This window comes from Cololabis saira, chromosome 7 (genome assembly GCF_033807715.1).
Source record: "Cololabis saira isolate AMF1-May2022 chromosome 7, fColSai1.1, whole genome shotgun sequence".
In the NCBI taxonomy this organism is placed as follows: domain Eukaryota; kingdom Metazoa; phylum Chordata; class Actinopteri; order Beloniformes; family Belonidae; genus Cololabis; species Cololabis saira.
Window position 1 is genome coordinate 9,692,815 of NC_084593.1, and position 19,036 is coordinate 9,711,850.

Genomic DNA, 19,036 nt, shown 5'->3' on the forward strand with positions numbered 1-19,036 from the left:
AGAAAAGTCTCTTGGCGCCATGGCCGAAACCGAACAGGAAGTCGGCCATTTTGAACATTCTGAATTAATTGCGTAATTTTGGAGCAATATGAGCCATTCCTTCGAGAGTTAATTCAGCCCGAACCGTATCGTGAACCTAGATGTGTTATACATCAAAATGTGCGTCTCCATCCTGCGACTACACGCATTACTTTTCTCTTTGAAAAGTGTTACCGTGGCGACGCTAGACACCAACAAGCGCACCCCCCCTTCATCTGATTGGTCCATATTTGATAGTTCCCCAAAAGGCACCAAATTTGGCATGCAAGCCAGGCCTGGAGATAAATTTGATATTTCATGGTTTGCATTAATGGGCGTGGCCTAACGGCTCAACAGCGCCCCCTAGAATACTTTTCTCTGCCATAACTTTTGAATGGTTTCACATAAAGAGTCGTGGGTGGTGTCATGGGACTCGGTTTTGAGTCCTTGACCTTCATTGGCCTGAATTAGCCCCGCCCCTTCTTCTGATTGGTTGTTCCTTTTTTCTGCTATAACTTTTGAATGGTTTGACATAGAGAGTCGTGGGTGGTGTCATTCTGATATGCTTATGGGGGGCGGTGGACGTGAGTGCGAGGGCCCGTTCATCGCTGCTTGCAGCTTTAATTATTATTATTATTTTTCTTCTGACAAAGTGATGGCCCTTTTGCCCCCCTTAACATGCCCAAAAAGTCACCAAATTTTGCACCCAAGTCAGGCCTGGCGAAAAATTTGATATTTAATTGTTTGCATTAATGGGCGTGGTAAAATGGCTCAACAGCGCCCCCTTGAAAACTTTGTGCCTCAAGCCCCACGATACGGTTTGACGTACATGCACGAAAATCGGTACACACCTGTATCATGGGACAACTTAAACAAAAGTCTCTTGGCGACATGGCCGAAACCGAACAGGAAGTCGGCCATTTTGAATTAATCGTGTCATTTTGGCGAAATTTATGCCATTCCTTCGAAAGTTAATTCAGCCCGAACCGTAACGTGCCCCCAGGTGTGTTATACATCAAAATGTGCGTCTCCCTCCTGCGACCACACGCATTACTTTTCTCTTTCAAAAGCGTTACCGTGGCGACGCTAGACGCCAAAAAGCGCGCCCACCCTTCATCTCGTTGCTTCAGACAGAAAAAACTTTGAGCCTCAAGCCCCATAATACGGTTTGACGTACCTGAACGAAAATCGGTACACTCCTGTATCATGTCGCAACTAAAAGAAAAGTCTCTTGGCGCCATGGCCGAAACCGAACAGGAAGTCGGCCATTTTGAACATTCTGAATTAATTGCGTAATTTTGGAGCAATATATGCCATTCCTTCGAGAATTAATTCAGCCCGAACCGTATTGTGAACCCAGATGTGTTATACATCAAAATGTGCGTCTCCATCCTGCGACTACACGCATTACTTTTCTCTTTGAAAAGTGTTACCGTGGCGACGCTAGACGCCAACAAGCGCACCCCCCCTTCATCTGATTGGTCCATATTTGATAGTTCCCCAAAAGGCACCAAATTTGGCATGCAAGCCAGGCCTGGCGATAAATTTGATATTTCATGGTTTGCATTAATGGGCGTGGCAAAATGGCTCAACAGCGCCCCCCGGAAAACTTTGTGCCTCAAGCCCCACAATACGGTTTGACGTACATGCACGAAAATCGCTACACACCTGTATCATGGCACAACTTAAAGAAAAGTCTCTTGGAGCCATGGCCGAAACCGAACAGGATGTCGGCCATTTTGAATAAATTGTGTCATTTTGGCGAAATTTATGCCATTCCTTCGCAGTTAATTCAGCCCGAACCGTAACGTGCACCCAGGTGTGTTATACATCAAAATGTGCGTCTACATCCTGCGACACCACGCATTACTTTTCTCTTTCAAAAGTGTTACCGTGGCGACGCTAGACGCCAAAAGGCGCGCCCCCCCTTCATGTGATTGGTCCATATTTGATAGTTCTCCAAAAGTCACCAAATTTTGCATGCAAGCCAGACTTGGTGATAACTTTGATATTTCATGGTTTGCATTAATGGGCGTGGCCTAACGGCTCAACAGCGCCCCCTAGAATACTTTTATCTGCCATAACTTTTGAATGGTTTGACATAGGAAGTCGTGGTTGGTGTCATGGGACTCTGTAATGAGTTCTTAAGCTTCGTTGGGCTTAATTAGCCCCGCCCCTTCTTCTGATTGGTTGTCCCGATTTTCTGCTATAACTTTGGAATGGTTTGACATAGGAAGTCGTAGGTGGTGTCAAGGGACTCTGCAATGAGTCCTTGAGCTTCTTTGGCCTGAATTAGCCCCGCCCCTTCTTCTGATTGGTTGTCCCTTTTTTATAATAAAATCGCCACGAGCCGCCAGTCGCTCTCGCGCTGACTCCCGCTTCCTGATTCAAACGTCTGCCGGCCCCGCCCCCCGACCAATCGGTGGCGAGTAGGGTGATGACGGCCCCGCCCCCCGACCAATCGGTGGCGAGTAGGGTGATGACGGCCCCGCCCCCCGACCAATCAGTGGCGAGTAGGGTGATGACGGCCCCGCCCCCCGACCAATCAGCTCCCTGTAATGTGGTGACGTCAGAAATATTCCCCGCTCAGCCCGGTTACAACCTTGGCAGAATGGTTACAGAAAAAGTAATAATTAAAATAGTAGGGTTTTACTAATATTTATAACTTACAAATATTTAAAAAAATTAGAAAAAACAGCTCCAGACTTACATTACTAAATATCGATATGTTGGTCTCGCATAAGTCAGTAGGTCAAATAGAAATGACAAGCTGAGTCTTAGCTCAGCCAGAGTGTTCCCGTCTTTGGAGTCAGAGATCAGAGTTCGATTCCCGCAGTATCCACACTTTTTTGTCAGCAATTTTTTTTTTTCTACATCAATATGTGCGTCCCTGTCCTGCAACGACGCACATTACTTTTCTCATTTAAAAGCGTTACCGCGGCAACGCTAGACACCAAAAAGTGCGCCCACCCTTCATCTGATTGGTTCAGAGGGAAAAAACTTTGAGCCTCAAGCCCCATAATACGGTTTGACGTACATGAACGAAAATCGGTACACACCTGTATCATGTCGCAACTTAAAGAAAAGTCTCTTGGCGCCATGGCCGAAATTGAACAGGAAGTCGGCCATTTTGAATTAATTGTGTAATTTTGGCGCAATTAATGCCATTCCTTCGGCAATTAATACGGCCCGAACCGTAACGTGCATCCAGGTGACTTATACCTTAAAATGTGCGTCTCCATCTTGCGACTACGCGCATTACTTTTCTCTTTCAAAAGTGTTACCGTGGCGATGCTAGACGCCAAAAAGCGTGCCCCCTTAATCTGATTGGTCCATATTTGATAGTTCTCCAAAAGTCACCAAATTTTGCACGCAAGCCAGGCCTGGTGATAAATTTGATATTTCATGGTTTGCATTAATGGGCGTGGCAAAATGGCTCAACAGCACCCCCCGGAAAACTTTTCTCTGCCATAACTTTTGAATGGTTTGACATAAAGAGTCATGGGTGGTGTCATGGGACTCGGTATTGAGTCCTTGACCATAATTGGTGAAAATTAGCCCCGCCCCTTCTTTTGATTGGTTGTCCCTATTTCCTGCTATAACTTTTGAATGGTTTGACATGGAGAGTCGTGGGTGGTGTCATCAGACTCTGTATGGAGTCCTTGACCTTCATTGGCCTGAATTAGCCCCGCCCCTTCTTCTGATTGGTTGTCCCTTTTTTCTGCTATAACTTTTCAATGGTTTGACATAGGAAGTCGTGGGTGGTGTCATTTCTGATACTTATGGGGGGCGGTGGCCGTGAGTGCGAGGGCCCGTTCATCGCTGCTTGCAGCTTTAATTGTTGTTTATGTTTGTTTTATAAAAGGGGAGGCATTTTCATGAGCCTTTTTGGCTTTCACCTCTCCTGCACAATGCTTCATTTGACCTTTGTTCTTTACTGTTCTGTTTTATGTGCAAAATAAACTAAACTAAACTAAACAGTACCAGAGGGGTGTGTACATGCACTTTGAGCAGCATATTTCCCTGATTTATCATAAATACGTTTTTGTTCTTTAATTTCTGGTCCCTGATGGATTTTATTTTACTTCAGTGTCTTATAAGAGAGTAATAATAATAGTGAATCTCATCTCTCTCATCCATCAGACAGTGGAGTCAAGAAAGGAAACAAATACCGTCTTTTAGATGTTTTATTTATGGATGCAGTAAGTCTGCATGGAGCACTTTACTCCAGAGCCATAACATTATTTAAAACCAACAAACTAATAGGAGATGTCATTTAGATTCATTTTTAAAAGCTTTTGCCTAACTAACTACAAACATCAAGAGGATCTTAATGGACTCTGCATTTGGAGGTGAATAAATGAGCTGCATCAGGACACGACAGGGTTGTTTTCTCTTTGCACACACACACTAAAGAGAAAACAATGTGAAACTTCACAGAGTGGATATTCGCACCATATATCAGATGAAACAACACAATTAAGTCTTCTTACCATAAGGTCTGTCTGGGACTCCAGTTCTCTGCTGAATGAGAGCACATCCGTCACAGTGATTCCTTTATTCACCTAAGGGGAAAATCGAACAGAGACAAACTTATATTTATTTTACAGCCATCTACAGTATTTATCCATTCATCTATTTCGGCTTCTCTAAATTCGGGTTGCAGGGGGGAGCAGCCTACGCAGAAAAGGACCAGACCTCTCCCTCACAAGCCACCTCCTTCAGATCATCAGAATACCGAGGCGTTCAGGCCAGAGAGATGTCGTCTCTCCAGCGTGGTCTGGGTCTGGATTCCTCTGGTTGGACATACCTGGAAAACCTCCTGAGGGAGGAATCCTGGGGGCATCCTCATCATCAGATGCCCAAACCAATTCTCCTGACTCCTTACAAAATACCGTATTGGCCCGAATATAAGACGGGGTTTTTTGCAGTGAAATAAGACTGAAAAAGTGGGGGTCGTCTTACATTCGGGGTCTAGACATTATACCCATTCACAACGCTAGATGGTGCCAGATATCTTTAAAGCGAAAGCTGAACTTAACCCCCCAGGCCAAAGCCAACCCCTGTCACGAAGAAGAAAAATAAAAATAGTGTTTGCACGAAGAAGAAAAATAAATAGCCGTAAGAAAGAAAAGAGAAGAAAATAAGAGAAGAGACAGAAAATTGAGAAACGTAGCGACAATCTGGAGAAAAGTGGGTGGAAGATCGGCAGGTTGACCGGCAGCTGAGGAGAAGTTATGATGCAAACTTCAAGATGATGATTTGAACGAGGCAAAATAACATGCTTTTTCTCTCGGATATATTGTTATAATCATTTGTTTCAGATGTACTGTAATTATCTTCTGTATAAAAATTGAATTTGGTGTTCAAAAAGTACTTTTTCAAACTTGAGTCTTGAAAAAGAGGGGGTCGTCTTATAATCAGGGTCGTGTTATATTCGGGCCAATACGGTAGGTTTATGACCGAGAGCTCCTTTTGTTGGGAAAAATTCCTCAAGAAATTTTGAAGGGGTTGCCAATGTGACAAGCCCCTTCGTGTCGGTAGTGACATCGTACAATGAGAGCAGCCAGGACACTTTGTGTAACAATTTCCTGCAGAATTCACCACCTTAAAATTATTAGTCGCTTCTTATGATAAAAGTGAAAGTCAACCAAATTTATTGGATGACAAATTTGTGATTTTTTTTTTTACTTTATGACTAAAAGTGACAACTTAAATGACAAAAGTTGTGATTTTTTTATTTAAAGTTGTGATTTTACATGAAAAAGTTGTGATTTTATGAAATTTGCAGTGTCTTGAGAAAAAGTCAATTTTATAGATTTCATTAAAGTTTCCATTTCATGTTGAAAAGCACTCCAAGAATAAATATTTATCAACTTAATTACAAGGCATTACGTATTTTCTGCTTTACGTACGAGAGCAGATAATGCCCTGAATTATGCCGAATGAGGTAATGAGTCATTTTGACTGCACAAGAAGTTGCAATACAGTACGAGTAAGTGAACAGCATCTCGATAGCGTGAGACGTGTGACTCCACTCAGACTATCAGACATAAACATCTTCCATCTTGACTTCAGGAGTGTGTGTGAGCGACTTTGTTTTGCTCTCAGGCCAAGATGTAAGTGAACTTGACAGGTTGGGCTGGAAAAGACAGCAAATGAGGCGTCCAGGCTCATCCCTGCACACGCGGTGCCCTGCCAGGATCGCTTCATTTAAATGAGCTTCAGCAATCCTCAGCAGAACCCGCTGTACTGTGTCATGTCGCAGCTCATATCAGGTGAAGCACGGTTGCCTGCTGGATGTGAGCCGACAGCAGAGGAGCGAGTTCAGACTGAATCTGCAGAAGCAAGCTACTGTATTTCTGGCAATTAATCATGTTTTTGCAATAATATAAGTGTTCATAGCCTACTATTCTACCATTAGTTGATCTGTTACACTGATCCAGAGGTGGGTAGTAACGAGTTACATTTACTCCATTACATTTACTTGAGTAAGTTTTGGGAAATGTTGTACTTTTAGGAGTAGTTTTGAATCACTATACTTTTTACTTTTACTTGAGTAGATTTGTGAAGAAGAAACTGTTACTCTTACTCCGCTACATTAGGCTACGTTACTTTTCTTTTATCCCTTTTATCCACATACAAAACATGCAAAAACAAAAATTTTTCCCAAAGAATCACTCAGTGATGTCATGAGATAAAATGTTTTGTTTTTGCATGTTTTGTCACATTTACACAGACTCAAACACACACAGAATTTCTATGAGTATTTGGGCTTGTTCTAGTTCTGCCTGGTTAAAAAAGAAAAGTACAAAGGCTTGAAATGTTGTGCTACTTGAGCCTAATTTATTTTTTTATTCTGTTATCATTTTATTATTTATTAAAGTACTTGAATTTACTTTAAGATTATTTTAATTTAAGCAATTTTTTATTAATTTTAATTTATTTTATTATTTTATTGATTTAATTTTCCTGAAGATGATTATTTTGTACTTTTGTCTGTTTGAATGGTTGTGTTAAAAAAATAAATCAGACGTTACTCAACAGTTACTCAGTACTTGAGTAGTTTTTTCACCAAGTACTTTTTTACTTTTACTCCAGTAATTATTTGGATGACTACTTTTTACTTCTACTTGAGTCATATTATTCTGAAGTAACAGTACTTTTACTTGAGTACAATTTTTGGCTACTCTACCCACCTCTGCACTGATCTCTCTCAGATAATCTGGCCGCAGTTATAAAATATTCGGCGATTTGTAGCCATGATTCGTCCGTCGTTCCTGTGCTTTGTTTATACCTGCTTGTCTGTATTATTGTTGTTTTGAGTCATCCCATCCTGTGATTCACTGCCCATTCATGAACATTTTAAGACATTTGTCTCTCTGTTTTCCCCTCCATGCTCACGCCCACATGCTGGTGTGTTCCCGTGTTTGTGCAAATGCGTGACCTCTTCCAGGTAGTCGGCGTAGTTGATCTCCGACAGCCCTGCCTCAGAGAAATCTCGCAGGTTCTGCTTTCCCTCGGCCTCTAACAGGATTATCCCCCGCAGGTCGATGTTGACGCTCCCCAGCTGATCCACCACATCCTTGGTGAACTGAAAACATAATGAGACACATTAGAGGCTTCGATGAGGATACCGGAGTGCATTTAGGTGCTGCTGAACGTCTAGACGTAACACTAAGTGCTGTTGCCACCTTGTGTTCACTCTGCTAACTTTTTCTAGGCGTCACAGTTGCATGGGGACCTGAACAACAACTACAGACATGTTGTTGAGCCGTTTGAAGACGATGTTCTGAGACCGTAGGAACGGGAGAAATAAGGAATAACATTTTTAATAACTGGTGATTTCCAATAAAGAATGTTTAATGTTTCTTATGAGGGCAATTGTAGAAGCTTTAGTGCTTTAATACGTCTGCTTGTGGAAAAATAGGTTTTTCATAACAAGCTCCTTCCAGCAGGATTATATATCTCATAAAGCCGACAGGTTAAGAAAGTGACTGTTGAAAGACGACGGAGATGGTCCATGTTCCAGACCAGATATCAGCACCACTCAAAGTGACCAAACTTACTTATGATTTTTGAAAAGATCCATGTTTATAGATGATATTCTGGTATGATAACCCTTCCTGAGTGGCAGCTGGACCATAGTTATCAGCTCATGAAGTCACCAACCCCTTCAGGTTAATTGATTATTCTAAATTGGGTGTATTATACATTTCCTGAATCCTTATGGTCCTGTGAGTATTCCAGTTTTTTTTTTTTTTTTTTTTTGTATTTTGTGTCTCTAATGTTGTTTATAAAACTAAGCTGGTTCCTTATCTCATTGTGGTGTATTTGCATGATAAAGACCAGTTTGTGACATTAGCCTAGTGCAGGGGTCGGCAACCCGCGGCTCTAGAGCCGCATGAGACTCTTTAGCGCCGCCCTGGTGGCTCCTTTTTCAAAAATGTTTGACCTTTTTTTTTTCCTCTTTTTTGTCTTTTTTTCTTATTTTTCTTCTTTTTTTCACTTCTATTTGTTCTTTTTTTCCTTTTTTTCACTTTTTTCTTCCTTTTTCCTTTCCTTTTTAATCTCGACATTTTGACTTTTTTCTCGAAATTTGTACTTTTTTCTCGACATTTCAACTTTTTTCTCGTCATTTTGACTTTTTTCCTCGACATTTCGCCTTTCGCCATTTTCTCTTCATTCTAAGGCTTACATACAAGACTTTTTATTTTTTGCGGCTCCAGACATATTTGTTTTTTGTGTTTTTGGTCCAATATGGCTCTTTCAACATTTTGGGTTGCCGACCCCTGGCCTAGTGGCTGTTATAGTTTCATAGGAGCCTAATGATGCTCTTCTAGTTTAAGGCTCACAATAACCTGCAACAATGATATATTATGGGGTATATTATACATTTCCCTTAATCTTTATTGTCCTGTGAGTATTCCAATTTTTGTATTTTGTGTCTCTGTTGTTCCTAGATGACACAGGGCTAAAAGATAGTATATCATTTAGGGTCAAATTGTGTAAAAATGTGTGTTGTTTATAGTTTAAAGAGCTGCAGTGACCTCTATGGAAGCCCATAGGGGACTTTATTCAAATGCAAATGTAATTCCACAATAGCATTATAATTTTCCGCATATACATGAGTTATTTGGGACAAAAATGAAATTAAAATGCAATAATTCAATTTGAATTTCCATTTTCACATACCTGTATGGGCATTCTATGACAATATTAAAATGAAAATGGAAAAGCTGTTTCACATTTCATTTTGAAATATTTAACCTGATTTACAGAGGACAATATTCAAATGCAATAAGAGAAACAGCGCCCCCAGGCTAATGCATTTACATCTAAATGTCACCAAGCTCTTTTCTGGACAAAATTTAAATAAAAATGCAATTTTCTAACAACTTGCAAATTAAAATGAAAACGGCATTTCACATTTCATTTTCAAAGACTGAAACTCCATAGACCTCTATGTTGGTCAGAAAGATTCACATCTTAGCTTGAATGAATGCTTAGAAGGTCCCCTTTAAAATGATACCAAAGACAATATTGTGAAACATTGACAGATTTCCTGCACATGAGTCTAAACCAGGATATGCAGCAGCATTTACAATGTAATTTTCTGAAGGGGGTGGTAACTTCATGAGCTGATAACTATGATCCAGCTGCCACTCAGGAGGGTTATTATACCAAAATATCATCTACAGACATGGATCTTTTCAAAAATCATAAGTAAGTTTGGTCACCTTGAGTGGTGCTGACAAGTGACATTTTGGGTTCTGGCCCCTGGACTAAGAGAGGAGAGTAGTCCAGGAATTCAATGATCAGTATTAGGAGGTGTTTTCTGCAATAGCAAGTATACATTTGATCATATAATGGTGAGATAAACTTAGTTCCTCCCTCTAAGGCAGGGCTATTCAATTGGCGGCCCGCGGGCCACATGCGGCCCGCCAGGAGCTTTTATGTGGCCCCTGGTCATATTTCAAAAAAGGGGGTGTTTGTTGAAAAAAAAAATAAATAAAAAAAATAAAAAATAATTTTTTATAATATTTTTATAACTGGCTACTATGGACTAAAATGGTTGTGCTCAATGCTTAATATAATATTCAAATAAGGAAATCTTGGTGGAAAGTGGTGCTTTGTCATTATGGCGTGTCATTAAGGTCAATATCAATTTCATTAAGTTTGCTCAATGCATGGTTTCAAAATGAACTTGCATTTAAAATAATATTTCTTTATCTGAATATTATATTTAACATTCACGATTACTAAATCTGGAGACAATTAATACATAATTCATATGTAAACTAGATATATTCAAATGTATAATACAAATGTATTATATTTACATAAGTCTTCGTCTTTGAGTGCAAAATACATTTTGAAAACCCCCACATTTTCAAATTGTGCGGCCCTCTCCATACAGTCCTTTTGCAGATGTGGCCCCCGGCCCCCCGGCCGAATCTAGTTGAATACCCCTGCTCTAAGGTTAAGACACCAAAAATGTTAAGTTTCTCAGAACTGTGAAAAAATACAATTCAAACAGTTTCCTCAAGGTTTGTAGAAAATAATGTAATGGTTTAATTCAGTTTTGTCTGTTTTGTTTCCATAACTTTGACTCTGTCACCAAGCTGATGTGCCAATTTTGAATGCACATTAATACAGTTAATTTGTTTAATGAATGAGTTACTGTGAAAAAATGATTTTCTTCACAGTCACTGTCTTAAAAAAGTGAGATATTTTCATGTTGAATGGATGTTGAGTCAGTTTGACGGTAATTTCTTCAGAAGTTATTTCTCCTAGAAGTTATTATGAGAAAATTTGCAGCTTTCAGAAGTTTGTGCAACATTAATGAAGATAAACGAGCGATGTCGAAGAACATGTGCGGCGCGGGGCGTGTCAGCTGCTGAGACTCGGGGCCAGGGCCTTCATGCCAACTGGCAGGCGAGTGTTGAACGTCTTGGACTGACAGAGACGGCTGGCTCAGGGTCAAAGAGAAATAGAAACGTACATTACTGTAATGTCTTGGGCACGGGCTGAGCTAACAGCTTAGCTATGTTAATACAATCTGCTGTCAGCACATGTTTTGGTCGGGCAGCTGAGAAATTATCTGATGCAAATGAAGTAACAGAGGTTTCTGGACTTCTCTACTTTTCTTTTCCTAATTTCACACAGTAAGGAAAAAAAAAAGGCTTGAGGACGTAGTGTGTCCATGTATCGGTCAGTTGATACACTGGAAATTGCTTCCGTTATGGTAAAGTTACATAAAACATGGACAACTTTTCAACATGTCTGGCTCCACATTTAACCCTTGTGCTGTCTTTGGGTCAAAATGACCCAATTCTTCTATCCTTCTTTCCTCCTTCCATGCCCTCTCCTTCCTTCTTCCTTTCTTCTTTTCCTCCTTTTTTAGCCTCCTTTACTCCTTTTTCTTCCTACCTCCCTTTCGTCATTCGTTCCTTTATTACCTTCTTTGCTTTTCCTTCCTTCTTTTATCCATTCCTTCCTTCTTCCCTCCCTTCTTTCTTTCCTCAATTCCTTCCTTCCTTCCTTCCTTCCTCCCTTCCTTCCTTCCTTCCTTCCTTCCTTCCTTCCTTCCTTCCTTCCTTCCTTCCTTCCTTCCTTCCTTCCTTCCTTCCTTCCTTCCTTCCTTCCTTCCTTCCTTCCTTCCTTCCTTCCTTCCTTCCTTCCTTCCATCTTTCCTCCCTTCCTTACTCCCTTTCCTATTTCCTTCCTTCTTTTCTCCTTCCTTCCTTCCATCTTTCCTTACTCCCTTTCCTACTTACTTCCTTCTTTCCTTCTTACTTCCTTCTTTCCTTCCTTCCATCTTTTCTCCCTTACTTACTTACTTCCTTCTTTCCTCCCTTTCCTACTTCCTTCTTTCTTCCTTACTTCCTTCTTTCCTTCCTTCCATCTTTTCTCCCTTCCTTACTTCCTTCCTTCATTCCTCCCTCCCTCCCTCCCTCGACCCAAAGTCAGCACAAGGGTTAAGTCTTATGTCTTTAAAGAAGCTTTAGTTTCATAAAGCTTCTTTAGCCCTGAAATTAAACAAAGTGTTTACAATGACTTTATCTTACTTGCCTGAGGGTGACTTTGGATTTACATTCATTTGAGTAAAATAACAGTTGTATTGTCCAACCTCTGGCATGTCCTCATTATTTATAATGATGTCTAATTATTGCTTGCTTGATGGATATATTAAACTAAAATAGTGTGTGTCCGAGTGACTGACCATGGTGGTGTTCAGGAAAGAAGAGATGTTGAAGATCTTGTCCAGACGCATGGCAGAATAGATGCCTTTGTTCTCTTTGCAAGTACTAAGAAAAAACGACACACACAAATAAATATGCATAAGTGGGAGGGGGAAACAAGAGCAGTGGCGCTTTAGATTTAACCACTGTGACAATATTTGCTGCCACCATGTGAAACATAAAGGAAACGCATAGCTGACAAGCTCCCTGATAAGAAACAGTGGAATATTATGGTCCACAAGAGCCTGAGATACTTACTGTATAAATAAAAGTTAAAAATCTGTGTAAGCAGCCTCATAAAACATACTGTCTCTACTAAAAGTGCTTGTTTTTTAATGGGTAAAGACTCACCAGGAGAGTATTTCTCTATTTAGAAATGTAATGACTGCGTGTCTGTCATCCCAGCGTACTGAGGATACTTAGCTCCTCGTTTGGGGGAGATGATGAAAGCTCGTGAAATAACAAAGGAAGAGGCTGCAGAAAGGAGGCTGAACTAATAGTGTGGAAAAATGACACTGATTTGCTACGGCAAGTTGACAGCAACTCAAACTAACTTTGCATCAAACTAAGTGTGGTTGAAATATTCAGTTGCATGCTTGATACAATGACTTCAATATAATAAAAAAAAACAATTAGAGCAAAATATGAATAACTGCATCATATAGTGATTATTCAGACTCCAAGTAGGATCTTGTGAAATGTGTGTGAGATATGGAAACAAGAGATGGGGAGAATTTAACGATCGCTAAAGCGTTATTTGAGAAGGTGGGCAGGTTTTCTTTGCCTGTATAAGCTCTCTGCAGTCAGCTCCAGGTCAGAGTCGTTGTACATGTAACCAGGAATGAAGTTCCTCCACTCCGGGTTGATCAGAAATGGGGTGTCCACAACCTGAAAAAAAAAGAAAAAAAAAGTTAACCTCATTCTGCTCAATTCAGTTTAATATACTCTTTTACTAGGGTTTCAATGGTTTGTGATCAGTTACATTCTCATAGGAAGCAATTCATCATTACAGTATCATTACAATTATTAGGATGCACCGATTGTTCGGTAACCAAAATTGTTCGGCCAAAAATGGAAAAAAAAACACTTTCGGTGTTCGGTGGAATAAGTGGGAAAAAAACTGAACAATTAATAACAGCGTTGTAATATAAGGAAATAGACTGGCCGCTCCCGTACCGGTTGCACAACACAAACATAAATCGTTGGCCAACCAAAAAGTAACCACATAAGAATTTTACCTAACATTCACCAGGAGGTGGAACCAAAACAACATGATGCTGGGAAATTAAAAAATGTTCAGTTTTTTATGTTCAATATATATTTTCTACCTTGTAGTTTTGTTAAAGATTTTTTTCTTTGAAAAGCATGCCTAAATCAAATTTATTTGATTTATGCAATGGTGAAAAAATTGGCAAAATAAATGAAAAACTGCGAAGTTGTTCGGTATTGTTCGGTATTGGGCCAAGTGTTTATTATTATTTTCGGTTTTGGTTTCGGCCACAAATTTTCATTTCGGTGCATCACTAACAATTATTATCAGCATCATCTTATAATTTCTCTTCGTGATAAATAAAGCTTTGTTTCACGCTAAAAGAGAATGTGCTTTCTTTGCTTTTGCGAACTCTGAAAACTCCTAATATTAGTAAAACAACTGAATGTGTTACTTGTTTAAAATATAACATTTCAACTAACTTATTTCAGCAAAATCAGTTTCATTCCAATGCTTGCTTTATAAAAATACAGCAAATCCTGACCTCTGGCATTTAACATCCCAAACATTTCTCTTGCCTTGAAGAGCTCCTTGGTGTGGAATGGCTCACAAAGAAGTTTCTCCATGTTGCCTCCAGCCAGAAAGATGGCCGTCACCACTCCCATCAGCACCCAGGAGAAAATGAAGCTAAATCCAACGCCGCTGTGTAGAAGAACAGAAAAGCTCTGATGCACAAAATAGTTACTCATTGATGTGTAGTCGTATGGTTGAATGGGTGGATTAAAGTTAACCTGGAGTGTTTGTCACAATAATGACATTTTAAAAAGGGGAATAATTAAATTAAAATATGCAGTAGTAGTTAGAGGGTCTGTTTGTTTTGGCTGTTATGTGCAAATATCTCATATTAGAAAAAACAGACAAAAAAGAGCAAGATTGCAATTGAAAAGTCACAAATACAAAGACATTTTGACACAACAGCCTTATATCTGGAAAGTTATTGAACTCTTACGCCACAAGCATCGTTCCCCCCGTATTAGAGATGCATCCTCGTGTTGTGGGGGAGGCATGCTTGTCATATCCCAGTGTTCCACACAACAGGCCCAGATAGTTGAAGGCCAGCACCAGGACCACCATGCAGCACAGACTGATACATCCAATCCACCTGGGAAGAGATGCAAATGGGTCAATGATGTGACGCCTATATTTTCCGAAAAACAGATGTCCCACATATGGACTGACTTGAATTTTACAAAAAATACGAGTTATTTGGGATTTTGTTGTTGTTTTAAGCGTTAAAATGTCATGTGGTGCGACCGTCCGACCAGGACTCTTGTTTTGAAAACTTATCATTCTAAATGTATTTAAATCAATCTTCTGCCCTATCTGGCATGATTTCCAAAATGTAGTGTATAAGATTTATACACATTTATATTTATATTTCCATCATAATATAAAAAACAAAGTTTGACTGATGTCCATTTTATGAAATATCATGTGATGCGACCATTAAAATAACAATTTTTGTATAATACTGAAAACTTGTAAAAAAAGATGTCAAGATGTAAAGGAAATTAATTTATTTTAATATGAATCATTGTTGCACCACATGACTTTTTTTTAAGGCTAGTGCCAATTCATCTTGACTTGACTTAAAAGGTTTATATGAATTTATGTGTACACAACATTCTTAATGTTTGAACTACTGCAATAGATATTCTTTTTTTGATTATTTTAAAATTGACCCGTTGAAAATCCTTATTCGTCATTGACCCAAATGTAAACAGCTGGGCTTCTCCACGAAGAAGGTGCCAACCATAATGTGAACAGGTGATCAGCTTAATTACATTCTCTGGGAGTTTACAACACAAAAAATTGCTGTCATTCATACTTTAGGACCATGCATATCTTCAAAAATCAAAGTTTCAAACCATCAGATTGCACCCGTATCTGGGATAATGTTAACTTTCTTAGATAAATAGATATCACATTTGATCTTGGATTTTAAGAGGCAAAACTGATCTTTTGGACCAATGTTTGTATTTTGTTTAAATGTTTTAATATGAGCTTTAATTCTAATATGCAACTTTTTCAGTGGAAAACAACTGATATAACTCATTACACTGGGCAGAAGATGTTTAGCATGGGTCTATCTCACTGTGACATCTGCACACACCGCACAGAAATCAGCTCTGACACTTTCTGGCACTGCATTTGTGTCTCATCACTGTCATCCCTGCTGGGCTGCTCCAGTGTCACCATCAGTTTGTCTTCGAGGAGATCTCATTAAGAAATGTCAATGAAAATGTCACAAAATAACTTGTCTTAGCTTTAACTATTTCCAATAAAACAGTCCTTGAAAACTATGAAAATTAGGAATTCATTCATTCAGTGGAACAATTTGCTCATCGACCATATTTTCCTGGAAAACCAATCTTTTGAAATATTGCAAAATATTTGCTCACATGCAATTTAATTCAACTCATAATACCTAATTAATGCCAGAAGGAAAATTAATTGTTTGCAGTAGTCACGATTTAAGGTCAGATTTCCCCTGATTACCTTAGGTAACTGTTGAAAAACTTTTATTTTTAAGATCCAAAAAAGTTCAAATTCTTCCCTTCACTTAGGGAACAGATAGCATTCAACACCTGCTTAATTCTATCACAATCCTATTGGTGCTTAATCATGTAGTACCTGGTTGAGTAAGGTCACAGTAAGTGACAACAGAAGATTAGAAAATACAAATGTACTGATTAAAAAGCACTGAAAATAAATCACAGCGAAGGTGATATTAATATTTCACCAGTACAGGAGACAAGAACACATTAGACACAAGTGTAAAGTTTTCCTTAATTTATGAAAACTACTGGTAGATTTGAAGGTTATGAGATGAAGGAAATCAGTATCAGAAGTCCAGCGTACCTGTAGAAGTCCATCTTGTCTATTTCAGGGTAATGGTCCTCAATCTTTGCATGTGCGTGACTGATGAAGATGGTGAAGTTGGAGAGGCAAGTCTGCACCGGAAAGGCTTTGGAAAAGCTGCTGATGTTGTTGCCAATACCGTCCACCAGGTTCTGCACATCTGACACACAAAAGTTCACATGTGATTTTTATATCATTTGAAGAATTCCCTGAAGAAATCAAGAGGAAAAATGAATTCTCTTGTCAGGATCACAGTTGATCAGAAATACGTTCATCTTTAGGAGGTCGTCTGGTTTATGATTTATGTGATTTGAGTGGTGAAAAACATGACAGACTTTATATGAAGACTAGCATGTTATTAAACTAAAGTATCCAAGTGCAAGTTGTTTTTTTTATAAGAAAGAAAGGTTTTAGAAATCACTTACTGTTAACAACACTTCTGGTTTGTTCAACGACCATGTGTGGCGTGTCATTCAAAGAGGAGAAGCCCTGTGAGAGAAGAAAGATCATGAAAGGTTTTTTTTTTTATTATTTTGACATTTTGTTGAGTTTGACATTTTTTGTCCCTAAAAAAAAAGGGATTCTGAAAAATAATGACCAACAACGGATACAACACTAATTAATTAAATGATGATAATCCATGTTTATACGCCTGGCTCACCCTCTGGACGATAGCGCTGAGATCTGTTTTCAGTACATCGTTCACATTTTCCAGCTGAGGGTTCACATTACGTAGCTAAAAATAAAACACACAGAGCACTGATAAACATGCACAGTTTATAAATAATCAGAACTCAACAATCATTGGTCAGTAGTTATTAAACTGGGATCATTTTCCTCTTCAAAAAACAGATTCAAGATCATCTTCTGAGAGGAGATCAACTGCAGAAGTTCTGTAAACATTTGAGTTTACAGTATATTTACAGCATATTTTTGGAGACAAAATTATTTTGAGGCACATTATCTTAGTTTGGGTCAAATTAAAGTACAGGTTTGAAGTTTGTCTGGAAATAAGTCAGAGACAGGCTGTAGTAATTGATTTGCATGCTGTGAGGACTCCCCTTGTTCCCCTTTAGTGTAAATGATTGGGGACAAAAATGACAGACGTGTGAGAAAGTGCAGATTGCCTGAGCTGATACTGTTGATTCCTTATAAACCAACGATGATGAAGTTCTTATTCACACACTGAAAAACAGCTACAGTTCTCATTTGGTTTAATTCATATTCCAAAGGCAGGAGCTACGTAGTTTCAGTGGGAGTTCAAATCTGAATATATTTCCTCGACACATGGAGTCCCACTGGGGTCGATACTTGCACCACTGTTAATCCATCTCTACATGCTCTCTAGGTCAAATAAAAAAATGACAGGAATGTTGCTTTCGGCCATCAACTCAGACAAAACTTGGATCTACTTGGCTCTTTCACCACATAAATATGATTTCATCAGACTCAGTCGATCAGTGCTTAAAGTAAATGAATTGCTGGATGTTATCAAACTTCCCTCAACTACAGGACTGTCTCAGAAAATTAGAATATTGTGATAAAGTTCTTTATTTTCTGTAATGCAATTTAAAAAAAAACTAAAATGTCATACATTCTGGATTCATTACAAATCAACTGAAATATTGCAAGCCTTTTATTATTTTAATATTGCTGATTATGGTTTACAGTTTAAGATTAAGATTCCCAGAATATTCTAATTTTTTAAGATAGGATATTTGAGTTTTCTTAAGCTGTAAGCCATGATCAGCAATATTAAAATAATAAAAGGCTTGCAATATTTCAGTTGATTTGTAATGAATCCAGAATGTATGATATTTTTGCATTACAGAAAATAAAGGACTTTATCACAATATTCTAATTTTCTGAGACAGTCCTGTAAATAAAAGGCACATTAAAGAACCATCCTGGCTGACAGAATTAAATCTGTGCGTCAGAGTGGGTTGTGTACCCGTGTGAAGTTGGCACTAATCCTCAGCTGGGACAGTGACTGGCGAATATTGCGGCACAGTTGTGCCGTGGTGGCGTCGGATTCCTCGTCGTGACAGCCCGGGTCGTCCAGGGTGCTGTTGATATCGCTGCGCACTTGACTCAGATCGAAGCTGAGTTTTCCCGTTCCTTCTTGGAGAACCACCAGAGACACGCTGATATTGTCCAGGGCCTCCTTGGTTTCTCGCATGGCTGAAATGAGAAACAACACACAAGACTGGAAGTGGACCTGGTTTGTGTTGTGAAGAGGAAACCCAGGATTTAAGGAGAGAATTCAGTTCAATTCAAAATACTTTATTGATCCCCGAAGGAAAATTAATCACGGTATTTATAACATGTAATATAAAACTGCCATCAATACACTGACAAGTACTTTTCTGCACTGTGGAAGTTAAATTATAAATGTACACTGCAAAAACTCAAAATCTTACCAGGAATATTTGTCTTATTTCTAGTTAAAATGTCTCATCTTTAGTCAAAGAAAATCTCATTACACTTAAAACAAGAGTCATTACCAGAAAAATAACGTTATTTGACAATGTTCACTTGTTTCAAGTAAATTTTCACTTGAAATAAGTAGACAAATCTGCCAGTGGGACAAGATTTATCTTCTCATTACAAGCAAAAAAATCTTGTTCCACTGGCAGATTTT

At 39.0% G+C, this 19,036-nt stretch overlaps 1 protein-coding gene across 11 annotated transcripts in view; it reads right to left on the minus strand.

Moving 5' to 3' along the window:
- The window catches only part of prom1a (prominin 1a), a 162,444-nt gene that overhangs the window by 36,429 nt on the left and 106,979 nt on the right, over positions 1-19,036 (minus strand). For all 11 annotated transcript variants that reach the window (XM_061724787.1, XM_061724783.1, XM_061724789.1 and 8 more), the window contains 10 exons: positions 18,347-18,576; positions 17,057-17,131; positions 16,821-16,884; positions 16,396-16,555; positions 14,483-14,635; positions 14,052-14,175; positions 13,048-13,151; positions 12,245-12,329; positions 7,466-7,612; positions 4,512-4,583 (listed from right to left, as the gene is read on the minus strand). In XM_061724787.1, coding sequence (XP_061580771.1) covers positions 4,512-4,583; positions 7,466-7,612; positions 12,245-12,329; positions 13,048-13,151; positions 14,052-14,175; positions 14,483-14,635; positions 16,396-16,555; positions 16,821-16,884; positions 17,057-17,131; positions 18,347-18,576 — 1,214 coding nt within the window. The remainder of the gene's footprint in view (positions 1-4,511; positions 4,584-7,465; positions 7,613-12,244; positions 12,330-13,047; positions 13,152-14,051; positions 14,176-14,482; positions 14,636-16,395; positions 16,556-16,820; positions 16,885-17,056; positions 17,132-18,346; positions 18,577-19,036) is intronic.